Raw genomic sequence first — 15740 nt, 5'->3', positions numbered from 1 at the left:
AGAGATTAGAAGAACTCTAAAGTACAGGAAAACTTAGTTTTCTCCAAGAGCCTGCAGTACCTACCTTAACTGTTCAGTTTAGACTAAGCTTAGGAGTTAAGCTTTCTCTGCCAAACTGGGGACAGAGCTGCACTGCAGTAAAGCTCCTCATCTCTGCTTGCTTAGGGAACTCCACTGCATCCTGCAATGCAATTTGACTCTGGCTGCCTCTGTCTTTGTCATCCTTGAACTGCAACATTCCTGGCTTCTGAAATCAAAAAAGCACAGCCAAGCTCTGCAACATCAAAAATACACTGTGAAACCACCAAATTCCTAACACCACCAAGTGGACTTGCCATTCTTGGAGAAAACTCATAACTTGTTTGGACCAGGCCCTGAGCAATCTGTTTGAAAATTGTCCTGTTTAAAGCTTGGCTGTTGGACCCTCAGAGGTCTCTTCCAACCCACATTTCTCTATGTGTTTAAGGGGCATCAGTTTTAAGTAGCATCAGCTGCCACACAAGTATCAAAACTGTTCTTCCCTTCTTAATCCCACTGGATATAGAACATTATTTTTCAAAGTCTCAATATCTGTCTTCATGATAGTGAGTAGGGATTTTATTGTCATGGCAGAGGCTAAAACTTATTGGGCACAGTAAGCATCAAGTCAAACATGACAGCTTAGAAAGAAAATCTCTAATATTTAATAGAGAAGCAAAGGTACTTGAAATAAATCCTCAAATTTTGTTTAGAGGCTGCAGATCTTCATTTTCCATGGCTCAGCTGTTTTTATGGACTAGCAATCTTGTTACAGTAAAATGAACTATTTTCTTCTCTCATCTTGCTGCACATTTCATACTTTACAATGCACTCTAGGAACAGAATGTGTGCTGCTGAACTGCCATATGGTATCCTGGAAACACAAGATATAAACTTGAATAAAGACAAGGCCAAAAGGAAACTGTCAAATTACACTTTATTTGTATTGACAAGATAGGCAAAAGAAAGACTTTGTGTTCAGAGATACAAATCCATTATTTGCTGACAAAATGTTGATATCACCACATTGGGTATTTCCACTTTAAAGACAATACTGAGGGGATCTTTACCAAGTAATTCTTTTATCCTTGGGTAAGGAAAATTAATGCCTGTGAAAATATTTCCATATGAAAATTTGTTACCTGCTTGTGGCTCAAATTTTACTATTAAGTTCATGATTGGCAGCAAATAATTACACTTGGCCTCAAAGAAAAACCATATGTAAAACTGTGAGATCGTTAAATAATAAGCATTAGCAGCATACCCAAAATACTTCTTGTACAAAGAACATTGCACTTGAACATACATAAGCATTTACCCTTATTTACACATAGAATTTGTATAGAACAGCAAGACTGATATATACAGAAAAATAGTGGAAATCTTAACAGCCCCAGACGACAGAATATCTAGTGTTGACTCCTTAAATTTTCCATACAGTTTCCCAGGATGTCTCATGGTTTTTTTTTCACTATATACTATTGCATAAAAAATAGACTGTACAAGAAGGTCAGTCCCCAGTTAACACTTCAGAATATTTCTATGTACTATTACATGTTCACTGCACCAGGGAGCAAGGGAGTCCAGGTCAGCTCCTCATGAAAACAAAGAGAACTTGACAGGTGCTATCTGCTTAACACTGTGCTTTACCTTGTAATACACACTGAAATCACTTGGCTGTGCAGTAACTACCCAGTGAGCTCCAAAGGCAATTCCCTACCACACAGGATCTCCCACTGTCTTGCAAGCAATGAAATTAGTTTCTCCCTGCTTTCTGCACTTGGGATAAAAATGTACCACTGGATCTCTCTGCTCCTGCTGCCCTCTTGTTTGAAATTTCCCTTTGGGACACTATCAGTTTCTCCAAAGTGATCCAGTGTTAAATTCTGCATCAGGTCCTGATTCTGAACATCATCAAACACAAATGTCAGGGCCTGTGGATATGTCTGATACCCCATGAGCACTCTATCTAAATCCCGGATTCGTCTTCCATCTGCAAGCTGATACTTATCTCTCTTTGGTGGCTCCTTAGCAAAGTCAGGTAGTGGATAACTGATATAATCTTCATCAAAGAGGAACAAATCAGAGCTGGTCAATATCAGTGTTTTAGGTTGAAGTGAAGTAGTGTTCTGAGCAGATCCTTCAAAGTGATTTACTTGAAATGCCAACACATACAGAAGGATGTTGAGGGATGGAAGATTGGTCAAACCATCCATCTTCTCTGCCACTAGAAAAGCAAGGTCCCCAATTTCCTCTTCATTTGGATAAATAAATTTTACTCTGCTAGAGTGAATCAGTTCATAATTCTCCATTTTTCCTGCAAGAAACATACATTATTATATAACTATTTAGTGCTCTACAATGCTTTCTTAATGTACTAGGATAAACAGCAACCCTTGACAGCTGGCTGCAGCTGGAAGAATTTAGGTTTTGTATCTATTGATACATGCTTTTGCTTATAATAATACTGGAATAATTTTATTTGGATTGCAGCTCTCTGCTGGAGTCCTTGCATCACCAACATACTTTTCTGCAAATTTCTAACCATGTAAGTCCAGGGTGAACAAAAGAATCCATCACTAACTCCACTTGTGCAAGACTCTTACATTTAACAATTCTTCTCACATAAGGCACATCTAAGATAATTAAAGTCAGGGAGTTTAGTTAAAGTATCAAATAGGAAATGACTGATGCATAAATGTCCCTCAGAAGAGTTTTTAATCAGTACAGTTTAGGTGAAGCCTTAAGTATGATGTCTAAATAAGTCATGGCATGTAGAAAAGACCACTCACCTGTGTTTTTACTCCCAAATTCAGAGTAGAAGTCCTTATCTACTGGTTCAGGTGAAGGAGTGCGTGCAAGCAGTGACAGCACTGCCATAAGCTGCTGTATGAAGGTGTGAGTGTTGTAGCTGTCTCTTGTCAGGCAGGTGACAATGTGATCTGCAGAATGTCCTGAGGAGAACACAGAACACAATTCACTGACTGATTTGTATGTGGATTTACCATTTCTTGAACCAACATGCAACTGCCATCAGAAAAGTTTTTTTAAGGACTACTTCTCCTGAAAACATATATGATTATTCAGAAATCTTTCAAATTCTTGAAAGCAACAGAATCCTTACAAATCCCTCAAAAATACATAATTTCTCTTCATTTAAAATACAATATATACTTATGATTCAAATACTGCTCTAGGGATTCAAGAAAAAGAAGCAACAGAAAACCTCTCTTCCATCTCACTAATAAAGACAGGGATACATCTAAAAAGGACTAGAACAAAATAGAACTGGAAAAACTTAAAGCACAAGATGTACTCACCAGTAATTCGAAAATATTGGTCAAACAGGCCAACATTTACTGATTGCAGGTCATTAAGTTTCAGCACAAAGCAGCAAGAGAGGTGGAAAGAACTGTTTTCACAGTCTGAGTTCTCTTTGTTCCAAAAATCTGTTAAAGAAGTATATATGATAAAAAGGTCAAAAGAAAAAGATTGTGCCATCCATAAGCATAATTTTATATTACAATCTAATACTTATCTCACACATGAAGAAATTAAGAAAGAACTGGATACAGTGGCTAAAAAATAGCAGCATTTTTTAAACATTTGTCACACACCAGTTTTAAATCAGCACATGCATTAATAACACACTTTAACTGAATGCCCCCCTTGAGGTTCATTACCCTTTACTTTCCATTTTCCTTATGAAAGGGATTATGAAATGACATTAGAGAAAAGCATGCATCCAATGACAGCTAAAAGGGTCTGTCTGGGAAGCAGACATGACTCAAGACCCTGGTTTTTTTAACATAAAAGCCTTATGCAAATACTGGCCCCTTCAACTAGGAGGTCTAATTAGAAATACTGAACAAAATTGGTACTTAGAGTGAGGACAAACACACAGAGAGGGATTAAGTTGGTAATGTGATTAAAGGAACAAAGTAACTATTTTACCTGACTGGTGCTCATCTGCATGAATAAAAGAGTCATCCAACAGAAAGTAAATAGCTTTAGTTGAGAGAAGCACACAAGACATCACTTCCACATTGGGAGTCTTGTAAAACAGAACTGAAGACCACATGAGGTGTCTCAACTCTTCATTTTCCACCTAAGAAGTAAATTTTATTTCATAAATAAATAGACTTTGATATTTCAGATAGTTTCATTCTCTTAGAGGCAACTTAAGACCCAGCCCCCCCCAGAGAAAAAACTTCAAAATCTTAAGCATCTGAACATGCTCTGGTATTTCACCTCAAAGCTGCTAAATGAAGCCACAATGGCAGCCACTGGAAATACCTTCTATTTATATAAGAAAATTATTTTTTTGTTATAAGAAAATTATTCCTGGTTTTCTGACCAAAATTACAAAAAAAACCAGAAAAACATCTCATTTATAAGAAAGACCCTTAAGGGCAGACACTGCAGACAGAACTTTAATCACCAGCTGAGCAGTGGCCTCCCAAACCTCAAGTCTGCTGAGCCTTCAGGTGCTCCTGAGGGTTGGATTCAAAGACTCTGGAGAGAGGACAGGAGCACAGCTTGCCACTGCAGCTGCTGCTCCAGCTCAGCATCTTCCCAGCTTCCAACCTGATGGGCTTACTGTGAATCCTTAAATGAGTCATCTGCTTTTTTTATCAGCTTCTCCTCATATAAAAGGAGAAGTACAGCTTGTAACTGTGCTCACTTAAAACACTGGAAGAGAGGTAAGAGAATAAAAAAAGTGTATCTATTTCTCAAGCTTTTCAATTGATATTTGTACTCAAATCACAGTGATTTATCACTCAAAAAGCCACATCATAACTTTTGGGTAATGTTTTTACTTTTCAATCTGATGTTCCCCAGATACTCTTTAATGTTTTCCAGAAATCAGGTTTATCTGTTCCTGTTTCTGGAGTACCTGCAGCCATGCACAGTATTACAAATACAAGTCAGAACACTCATTTATTGATTTAGCTAAGCACCATCCCAAAATTATTTCATTTCTGTTATCTTCTTTCTTTTTGTCACTTTAAAGAAAAAAGAGGAATATTCTTGGAGCAATCACATCTTCAAGATATACACCAGCATACTCTCCTGTTCAGCACCACAGATCCTGAAAGCAAAGTATGCCCTGCAGGATCCCAATTGCTGTAGCAGGGATCCCAAAATGGAAAAACACACAGATTCTTGATCAAAATGCCTCCAGGCTTCCCAGAGCCTAATTCTTGTGGCTAAATTTGATCAGGAACATTTTTATAGATACTGTGCAATACAGAAAGGTCATAAAGCGTGTTTTTGTATACTTGGTATAGACATGATACCTCTGCAATGTTGCTATGGAAAAATTCAACCAGGGCCCTTCCCTTCAGCCCAGCCACATACTGCAGAGACACAGAAACATGAAGGTGAAGAGGAATCTGGTTGTCTTCTGTTATCTTCTGCACAAGAAACTCAGATGGGTAAAAGGATGACAGTGTCAAATGAGGCTTGCAAAAACTAGAAAAAATGCAGAACACAAATTACCAAAATGTAAAGACATACACAGCTTTTCCCCTACAAGAATATTTGTATTTCATTCAAAAATTTAAACCAAGTAACTTCCATTTTCAGTAGTTTAAATTATTTATATCTTGAGCATAACTGTCAACCTGCCATGACCTCAGCCTATAGGCACATGAAATATGAAGTTTCCTTCCACCAGAAATTACATTTTACATTGCAGCAACAAAACAGAAAAAAAAAAGGCAGACTGCTACAGGCCAGGATAACCATTCACACTTACTCCAGACTAGCCCAATGCAGAAGTATTTCATCAATACTACAGTCCAAACCCAATCACAGTGACAGCAGCAAACACAGGAGTCAGGCCACATCAAGCAGTGTGCAAGAGACCTTTGACAGGAATAATTACCTGGTTGCCTGACCATGTCTATTTGCCTCCACAAAATGATTTTTTACAGCATCCGATTTGCTTGAAGCTTTGAAAATAATAATAGTCTTAACATCCTGCAGGAGTGTCCTTAAAAGGCTGTAGATTCTTAGGAAGTGGAATTTCTCATGAGGTAGAACAAACACTGCTGTAACAAATCTGTATCCAACAAGCAACTCCAGCACGTGTCCATCCAAAAATGAACCTTTCTGCTGGGTGGCACCATGAGTTGGATGCAGCACAAGTGATGCCAATGGAATTCTATTCAGCTTAAATACACTTCCCAGCTCTTCTGTGCCTACCCTTTTACCTGGCAGTAAACTGAAATCCACCTTTACTATGTACAAATGCTGGGGTGTTAGAAGTATCCAACACGGATGGACCACACAGCGACTCTGGTCAGAAGATTTATAAACTGAAGAATAAAGTGCAGAACACAAAACATTTTTGGACCATTCCTTGTTATTGCCAGCTGACTCTGGTTGATGCAAAACTTGCTGAATATCAGTTTTACCCCCATAAACAAGATATGTTGGGAAACAACCTTTTATTTCAACATCTTCAGCTGAAATGCAATTCAATTCCATGAGCTGACAGAGAAATTCTTGGAGATTTGCTTTTCTACAGTACCATGTGGAGCTTGGTAACACTGATGTGTAGTGTTGAGAGCAACACGTTTGTAAACAGGAATAAAAGTCTTGAAGATTCTGGGAGTCTGAAACAATAAACAAGCAGTGGTCACTGTTTTTCAGCTTCAGAGTTAAACAAATTTCTGGCAGGAGAAAGCCACATTCTATTAGATCAGTGTAGGGAAAACACAGCGTTAATTTCAAGGCAGAAGGGATGTGCTGGCAATTTCCTCTCAATTCCTGATGAGGAATCTCAAACACAGCTAGCATCTCATCAGTCAAAACCAAACAGGAAGCAAACTGTCTGAGTCCTTTATGAATGTGAATTGAAAAGCTCCAGAGAATTTTGACTATGTAAACACCCTCCACTGCTGTGTTGTCAGATGACTGAGTATCCCAAGTAGTGCTGAACTCAAAAGTCTGATCTCCTTCATGAAGTCCCATTTCAAAATATCCATCTTCTTTGTCTGTGGTTGTGGGATTACCAGCAGGGCTTCCTTTATTCTCTGTGAGGGAGGGGGCAGATTTCTGCACAGCCTGCACTATTGAGGCAGAAAGGTGCTGGATAAAGTCTTGGTTGGTGGCAGTGTAGGACATACAATTAAAAGGCAGGATGATGGTGCTGCAGGGGTCAGGCACTGCACAGTGTTCTTCCTCTGAACTCTCCAAACTTCAAAAGAGAAAAATCAACAGTAAGTACAAACTTGAGTTTAAAAACAGTTATGCCTACCTACAATTCATGGTGCTGCTTCTCAGAACTTTGATATTTGTTCTTGTAAATACAGTTAAATCAGTGTAATTTTGTAGCACATCTTTGTACTGGACAGCCATTGATTTTAAAGGCTGGTAGTGTGTAATGCTATAGAAAGTAAAAACTAAAATGTTTAGCTCCTCTTTATTTTCCCATCCCCAGTAAGCCCAATCTCATGACCTAAAGGACTAGACAATACAGCTATTACTGGTTTTGAAACCACCAACTGCATTCCAGGGTTCAAAGGTTAAAAACACTGCACACCATATTTTGGTTCAAAAAACCAGAGGCAGAACACAATGAAAGAGATTGTTTTGCCTTAAAGGCTGGGTTTAAGAAAACAGTATCCACTGTTATTACCCAAAAGCTAACAAGGTTTTAAACAGGAATTTATTTATGTAGCTTACCACACATGATGACCACCACCATACTCTTTGCATGAAGCCAATAAAGAGGCAGGTGCCTAAGGAGAAGAAAGTAACATCAGGAAGCTGTAAAATACTTAAAGAGTTCAGAACACAGGAGAAGCAAAGTTAATGCTGGCTCATGCTTTTTACAGCTGGCCAAGTCCTGCTGTACTCACAGGCAGCTTGGCAGCCATTCTCTGAGGGCCCACAAATTCTGTTTGCTCTAGGTTGGGCATTCAGCTAAGGCAGAAGAAGAATAAACTCTGCTGCTGACCTGAGAACAGATCCAACCTGTGGCCCAGGTATTTCAGCACTATACAAACTTTTACTGAATTAGTGTAACATGAAGCAAAATGGTAAAGGGGCCTGACAAAGACCAAGTGCATTGGTTGCAAAGGAAGAGACAGCCCCAAGTCTTGCTGTCTCATTCCTTGAAGCCATGCATATGAAGAGTGCTTCCAATACCACAAATGAAATCACCAACCAGAAGTTATCAGATAGGATATTGAAGAAGACAATTTAAGGCTACTGCCTATTGGTAGGGAGAAATTTCTTCCACCCTACCAGCAAGAGAATTACCTTTCAAAAACTGATATTGTAATAGGATAAGACACAATTCTTACACTCAGCATCTAAATGGTTATTAAATGATGTTATGATAGTACTGGGTAAACATCTCAAAGCAGTAGTTCTCTGCAACTCTGGTAAAACTTGAATTCTGTATTTAATTCATAAGCTGGACTAAACTCCCTTGAATCAAATTTGGGGCTGATTCCTTTTCAATTAAAATAGCTCTGAGAACCAAAAAAACCCTTTGCTATGGATTACTACGATAAATAAAATAAGTCTGCAAAAGCTTTTTAAAATACTATAATATAAACAGAAGTATGGCAATTACCTGAATTTTACATCTGGAGTCTGGAATTTCAAAGCATCTCTGGGGAACTGTATGGTCTGTAGGAGTCAAACCACTGGATTGCAAAAAACTGCTGGCTAGGACTGTTTCTTCACAAATTATTTCTAGAACAAATACAAACAGCTCTTTAAACCACTGAAGTAAAACAAAAATAAATATCAAATAGTAACTGCCCATCAAGTGGAACTGTATAATCATAAATCATTAAAGCTAAAGGATAGCTTCACATAATAGCCAGGACAAAAAAGCAAGCAGAATTTTAGTTTAATTAAAGTAGTAACTGAAAGTTGCATTAAAGACCATTACAGCTTCTTTCTCAAACTAGCAATCAATTTGAATCTCAAATTCTGGGATAAATAAATCTTCACACAATTCACTTTTAACAGAGCTAGTCAGCTGCTAGGCTGGCAGAGCATTATTCTTCATTAACTTTGTAGCACACTCCCAGATTCCTGCAAGCTTCAAGTGAACAATATTTGTAATATCTGTATACAGCCTTCAACCAGACTGAGAAGCTCTGGTCTCTCAAATACCACTTAAGATATTATCTCATCTAATTTGAAACCTTTTTCAAGGGTTCAAAGCTGAATCATCAGCAAAAACTTATCATGAGTGAATACAACGTCCTCAGGGACGTTTGACGTTTTGCCAGTTTGATATTCACAGCATGGAACTGACACAACAGAGTAAATCAATTTGCAGTATTGCCACTGAGCCTGGCAGCTCAAGTATTTAAATATGCAAATAATCAACAAAATTACAGTGTGGACATGCTTCTGGCTTGAGCATAAAAACTCCTATATGTGTCTTTCTGGAGTGATGGTAAAGTTCAGCAGATTGCACCAAGACATCTCATGGTCAGAGGAAACACAAAAGGTATTTATTACTTGAACAAAATACTGTGTTAGCAAGAAGGAAACTCAATTTGACAGGAAAATCAGAACATGACAGCATTATTTTTGATTTTCTGTTTCCTACATAAATATTTAATCTTTTTCCATAAGCCATTTCCCAATGACATTTAGTATGAATAATAAGTTACGGAAACAGATGGTGTCCAGAAAACGCAGAGACAACAATTCATAGAAATAGCATATCAGGAAATTAATTCCATTATTCATGACTTAAGGTCTGACAGTGAAATTAACTGCTTAACATAATTCCTTTTTTTTAAATAAGATTTCTCAAAACTGGTATTTTGAAAACAACTCTTAATAGTTAGATATGTAGCAAATAATAATTTTTTATTGTTGAAGCTGAGAAACAGCCTGCACAGTCCTCATTTTCCCTTTATTTATAAAAGCCTTCCCCAAAATTCTGCTGAAGGAATCTTATGGAAAAGGACTACAGTAAATAAACCTTGAATCTTATACCACTCTACAGAACTCCTAAGTCCTTTAGAAAGATCTATATTTTCTTTTCTCCCACGATTCTTTTGCTCTTAAACATTTACTGCAGTAGGAAAAAAAATCTACTGATAAATAATTTAAACAGTCCCAGGGGTTGCTGGCATGCATTTTTAGAGCAAGTCCTGTATAAAACTGCAGGTTGCTATATAGTTACACGATTGAGACAGTTTGTCAAATGTTTAATATTTTAAAGCAAACATTGACTTGATTTTGGAAAAAACTGGCATTTTTTCTGCAGATGAAAAATTATCTAGAAGGGCTACAAAGCTAAGTACATAAATAGCAGCTAAATCTGTACCAAGGTGTCTGCCCCTTAAGCAAATGCTGTCAGAATGGTTTCATTTTTCTAGAGTGAACTAAGAAACTTCTGCTGATTCTGCAGAAGTCATAGCAATGGACTTTTTCCAAAGATCAAGCACCTCAGGGATGCTTCTCTCACTTATCCACCAATTCAGTGATTAATGATAAGAGGAAGCTGTGCCACCCCAAGAAATTGAGAAAATAATCCCTCCTCTTTTAAATGGGCTTGAAGTCTTCTCTCACTATGCTGCACTTGTCAATCAGATAAAAAAGCCAAAACCAGAAAGCATTTTTATCTCTTTTTCAAAGTCACAAGTGAATATTCACATAAGTCAGTCCTATGGGCTAAAGAGGAAAGTTCCTAATGCAAAAGGCATATTCATTTGAAACACACAGTAAAAAAACTTGAGGTGAGGTCAGCAGGTACTGTAGAGCACAACAGATGTGCTGAAATCACCAGCTCAGCCAGAACACTAATCCCACAGGTCTTTTCCTCATCTTTCCCTATCTTCCCCCTGGTGTGACAGTAATGCAGCTCTTGCAAAAAGCACTAATGGAACATATGCTGCTTGAGCTCACATTTTGCAGATCAAGAATGTGTAGAGAAGCAATTTTAAAATGTGTCTCTGTATGCTACAGTTTTCCGTTAAGGCACGACTCTAAATCTGGAAATGGCATCTGGTCCTCTGCAGGATAATGCAGTATAAAAAGTCCTGTACCCAAACTCTCACTCCAGGTATTACCACTGCTGGGAACTACAGGTAAATTTTGCTGAGTCACATTCCATAGAACTTTCACTTTCAAAGCCAATTCTACCAGGTCTTTGTGCTTGTCTTTAAAGCCCTAAATCCATGCAGATAATATTCATGTATATCAATGCAGCTTAGAAAAGCAGAACCAAGAGGCTCAGCCCAGCAGCACGATACATACATGATTACCTTGGCTGGAGCTGACAGGACGAGGCAGAGAGGGAGAGGAAGGACGAACAGTAAGAGAAGAACAGTTTGATTTGGAGCTGGCAGCAGTGAGCCTGGAGTCCTCACTGATCTAACAAAGAAAGTATGCAGCAATTAAAGAAAAAACCTAAATACACAGGACATGAGATCCTGAAATAAATATGTCTACACAAGCTCTCTCCGTTTTAGTAAAAGGAAAGTTCATGCCAGCTTTTATTTTTTTCTTTTTTTTTTAATTTTTTTGTGGGGGGGCAGTGGGGGTGGTGACTTCCTCTACGTCTCAATTTTCACACTAGGTGGAATTCCACTAAGAATTCTTTTAGAGAAGTCATTCTGATCACTGAATAATCACTGTATTGACAGAATCAGCAGTTTCACAAATCAAACGAATGAAAACAGGATTTCTACACTGTAGGGACAGAACCTCATCCATCCCTAAGTTGATTTCCAAACCAAGAATAACCAACTACACAGGACACAGCCAGGTATGAGGGAAGGAGCCGAATTCAGATTTCTGATTCTTTCCCACTGCTGAATACCCACAGGAAGAAAGTTTGGGGAAGTAATTTCAGTACTCTTGAGATGCAAGCAGTAAAATCACAGCTCTGCAATACTTCTATAAGACACAAAATATGATTGTTAAAGCCGACTGTGAATTCACTGTGCACACTATTAAGTCATTTTATCTTTTTCTCCCACTTCCTCTCTCCCAAGCCAGCCCAAAAAAGGAAGGTCAGATAACTATCAAAACTGCATTGAAAACTAAATAGGAAAAAGAGGCAACATTAAAAGTTCATAACACATTATAACAGAAAGCATAAACATTTTAATGCTAGAGAAAATTTAGTGCATTCTGCTTACATCTAGCTTGTACAAATAATTTTGTAAGCTTTTCTGAGCTGCACATTCTGCTTCTCTCACAGCACCAGACTCACCTTTTTATCGGAGTTGCTGAGTTTGTATTTCACCTCCTTTGCTTTTTGAATAGCTTTTAGCACTTCCACTGTGTCTAGTTCCTTTTCTGTGGTGACAATGTTGTCCAAACAAACCTAAAAAGAAAAAAGTTCAAACTTCGAAAAGTATTGAAAACTAGGCATTCTGCATTTTTACTAATTTAATAATCAAAAATTGCTCAACGCAAACCATGTGCATCTTTCTAACTATTACACAGAAACAAGTATCACATTACACCTCGAGCTAACATCAATTTTGGTAAGTTTAACACAGCACAACAATATTAACAGACTGTTACACAATGAGGGCAGGGTGAAATGCCATTTAGATCCAGGAGAACAGCTGAGTAACATTCATAAGGTTTCATTCTCTAAACTCTTTCTCCAATACACACTGAAACCTTCTCAGATTTGTAGAACAGTTGCACCACTTGCCTCACCAGGCTGAAAAGAGGATTAGAAGAGCAGCACTGGGGCTCACCTCTGAGGCCCTGTCTCCAAACTGAGCTAGTACTTTGGTCCTGTAATCAGGGATGATGCTCAGAGGGTTGCTGGATAACATCACCTTCTCTAAGCATGGGAGGTTGCCAATGTTTTTTACTTCATCAATCTGAAAGTATTTGAAAAAAGCATTAATTCAGACTGGCAAAATGAAAATAAGCACACAGACTGAGCACTTCTTGCACATATTACACATATACAACAACAAAAAAAATCATTACAGCCACTTTAATTTATTTGCAGTTTGATCTACTGAAAAAAATGGCTTGTGATCTAACACACATTTTGACACCAACAGTCAACAGTTACCTGTTCTATTTTGTTGTTGCTCAGATCCAAGTTGACTAATGAGTACAGTTTGTTAAGACCACACAGCCTTTCCAGCTGATTCCCTGCTAAATTCAGAGTTTTGATGTTTCCCAGCTTTGTGTGAACACCTTCTAGTGATGTAAGTTTGTTGTAGGATAAGTCCAGATGAATGAGGTTGTACAGATGCTAAAATAGCATAGAAAATTCATGTCATACACCAATTAAAACTGAACAAAGATGCTATCATAGGCATGGCTCATTTTATTGTGCAAGTTACTTTTCACTACATAGTATGCAAGACATGACATAAATCTGTTCATTACAAAGGTTAAAGCTTGTAGAAATACATAGAATTTCCTCCATTGCATTTTTACTAACCCAGGCATACAGCTGGCAGTGAATGAATTTAGTTAAGAACTAAATGTTGTATGTTAATATTGGAAAAGAAATTAAAATATCCAGGAGCAGCTAAGAAATGCACCATTAAAAGAGTATTTGATGTTACAAAAAAGAAGAGATTTGGGCTTAAACTATTTTCCATGAAAATGAGTAACAAAATTCTGAAGCATGAAAATCTGTGTTCCAAGGTCTCAGGCAGTTGGGTTAAAAAATCACCTTCAAATGCATCACTCACCTGTAAATTTTCTACCAGAGACACCCCATTGTGACTCAAATCCAAGAACTCAATCTTGGGAATTAATTTCTAGAAGAGAAAAAAATACTTGTTATCTAATGCAGTCTCTCTTCCCAGGTTTGGCATTGAGAAAACATTCTGTTTTCTGACTTGGTGCAAAAGAGAGCTGACTCCTGCTCTGAAGAAAACCAAGTTACTCTGAGTGGCACAGTTAAGCTTTAATCTGAAACCTGGTTTCTTATTGAAGACAAATAATTTATCCTAGTTTATCCCACTAACTATAGATCAAACGCACTAATGCTGCTTTGGTCTTATCAAACAGATAAACCAGAGGATCTATGCTACACACAAACCTGGATAAAGACAGTAGTACCAAAACTCAGAATAAGCTGATTACTGATTATATCAGCCAAAAACACACAAACTTGTAAAAAATGCACTCTAACTCAGAAATTCTTTTATTTTTGGAGGTCTAAAACCTTGAACTTGATGCTGAATTCTGACATCAGTGTTCTGCATCTGCTTTATTTTGGTTGCAATCTCAGCATTGATTTGCCTTATAGTTAAGACCTGCACACAGACCTGAAGCATCAATCACAGAAAATCATGGACAAGATAATTATGCTCCAAGTCTATGATGTCTGTTTGAGCTACACATGTAGCTATTTCCTGCTTCACAAAAGCAGCTCAAGTAAAAAAGCTGTGTTCATATTTTACCATGTTCTTGTGATGAATGCTAATTTTTTCTTGATTTTATAAAAAAAAAATCTAAAGTACTGGCAAAATACCCCAAATTCCATGCTTTCATATTGTTCTGATGTCAAAAAAGCTGCCAGCAAGTCATAGGTTTTTAACTATGCAGGAAGCTTCAGCCTTGATAACTCCAAAGTTCAGCCATGAGGTGTTTTTTCTTTAAAAAAAAAAAAAAAAAATCTAATTGGCTCCTGCAGCCAAGACAAACAGTAAAAGCATGCTTCAAAAAGTGAGAATTCATGGAAATGTTGCCTACAGAACACAAAATGACAAAACTATTCTCCTTTAGCAAAGGAAATTAAGTTCTTATAGAACAGATCTCCTAAGCATTAACTCGGGTAGATAACCAACAAAAAGTGCAACTGAAAATTCTCCAGAAAAAGCAATAGAGCAAATCCAAAATCTTTGCTGTGTATAATGTGCCACAGATAAATCACACTTTTTTCCACAAATTTAAAATAGTTCTTACCACTGAGTCATCAATTTCAGAGATGCTATTGTGACTCATATCCAAGGTTGTTAAAGTTCTCCAGGTTGGGATAATTGCTGTCACTGGACAATTTGAATTGTCCAGTGCATCCTCTGGCTCCCACTGATCAAACTCAGAGGCCTCAGGCACCAGGATTTCCTATTTAAGAGAAGGACAGCAATATTTGGCTTACATCTTCAAGGAAAGCTAATGGTTTTGGAAACTATCCCAACAACCTCAGTAAGCAAGCATCAGAAGTATCCCTGTGAAGGGACACATCCAAACACTTCACTGAATCCTGAGATTCTGTAAGGTTAGAAATCTCTTAGAGTTCCATGGTTTTAAAAACAGAACCTGCAATAGGCAGCACAGAAATCTCCATGGACTCCAAAAGGGTATTTCCCCATTGTGCATATTGGTTTGCATGTGCTTTGAACATTCACCAGAAGCAGCAACTTGCTCTTACCTTCATTGATGTTGCTGAAAATCGAACACTCAGTGTGGCCAGAGCATGCTTGGATGAAGTCAGCCCTTTGATAAGCTTTCCTCCACAATGACTGATCTAATTAATAAAAAACACATTATAAAGTCAGAAATGTTAGGACAGACAAATGAGACACAAAAGAGGCAGTTAAAAGCTTCAACAGCAGATTCTACACCCATCTGCAAAGTAGCTACAGCACTCCCTTAAAATCTCCTGAGATTCCCAGGTCAGTAATATTGACATTTGGCAAAGCTAAAGCAAGAAATTCGAGACATAACTACAGAAACGTGACATTCAAACACATATTTGAACAAAGCTTCTCCACTGACTTTCCACCTGTCCC

The 15740-nt window shown here is 37.8% G+C and overlaps 1 protein-coding gene across 3 annotated transcripts in view; it reads right to left on the bottom strand.

The window, feature by feature from the left end:
* Nucleotides 1-938: 938 nt before the first annotated feature.
* Nucleotides 939-15740, bottom strand: part of NISCH (nischarin) — a 28882-nt gene continuing 14080 nt past the window's right edge. The window contains exons 7-21 of one of the 3 annotated variants that reach the window (XM_056501565.1): nucleotides 15380-15475; nucleotides 14914-15072; nucleotides 13692-13760; nucleotides 13058-13243; nucleotides 12729-12857; nucleotides 12230-12343; nucleotides 11277-11385; nucleotides 8612-8733; nucleotides 7714-7769; nucleotides 5909-7225; nucleotides 5319-5493; nucleotides 3973-4126; nucleotides 3339-3467; nucleotides 2811-2972; nucleotides 939-2335 (exon numbers count right to left, since the gene is read on the bottom strand). In XM_056501565.1, coding sequence (XP_056357540.1) covers nucleotides 1707-2335; nucleotides 2811-2972; nucleotides 3339-3467; nucleotides 3973-4126; nucleotides 5319-5493; nucleotides 5909-7225; nucleotides 7714-7769; nucleotides 8612-8733; nucleotides 11277-11385; nucleotides 12230-12343; nucleotides 12729-12857; nucleotides 13058-13243; nucleotides 13692-13760; nucleotides 14914-15072; nucleotides 15380-15475 — 3606 coding nt within the window. In that variant the 3' untranslated portion in view covers nucleotides 939-1706. Of the gene's footprint in view, nucleotides 2336-2810; nucleotides 2973-3338; nucleotides 3468-3972; nucleotides 4127-5318; nucleotides 5494-5908; nucleotides 7226-7713; nucleotides 7770-8611; nucleotides 8734-11268; nucleotides 11386-12229; nucleotides 12344-12728; nucleotides 12858-13057; nucleotides 13244-13691; nucleotides 13761-14913; nucleotides 15073-15379; nucleotides 15476-15740 lie in introns of those variants that run through there. The other 2 variants (XM_056501566.1, XM_056501567.1) reach the window with 2 other exon arrangements.

The sequence above is a fragment of the Oenanthe melanoleuca genome, chromosome 12, assembly GCF_029582105.1.
Source record: "Oenanthe melanoleuca isolate GR-GAL-2019-014 chromosome 12, OMel1.0, whole genome shotgun sequence".
NCBI classification, from domain to species: Eukaryota; Metazoa; Chordata; class Aves; order Passeriformes; family Muscicapidae; genus Oenanthe; species Oenanthe melanoleuca.
The sequence above is the reverse complement of the archived record's forward strand: the minus strand, read 5'-3'. Positions and strand labels throughout refer to the sequence as shown.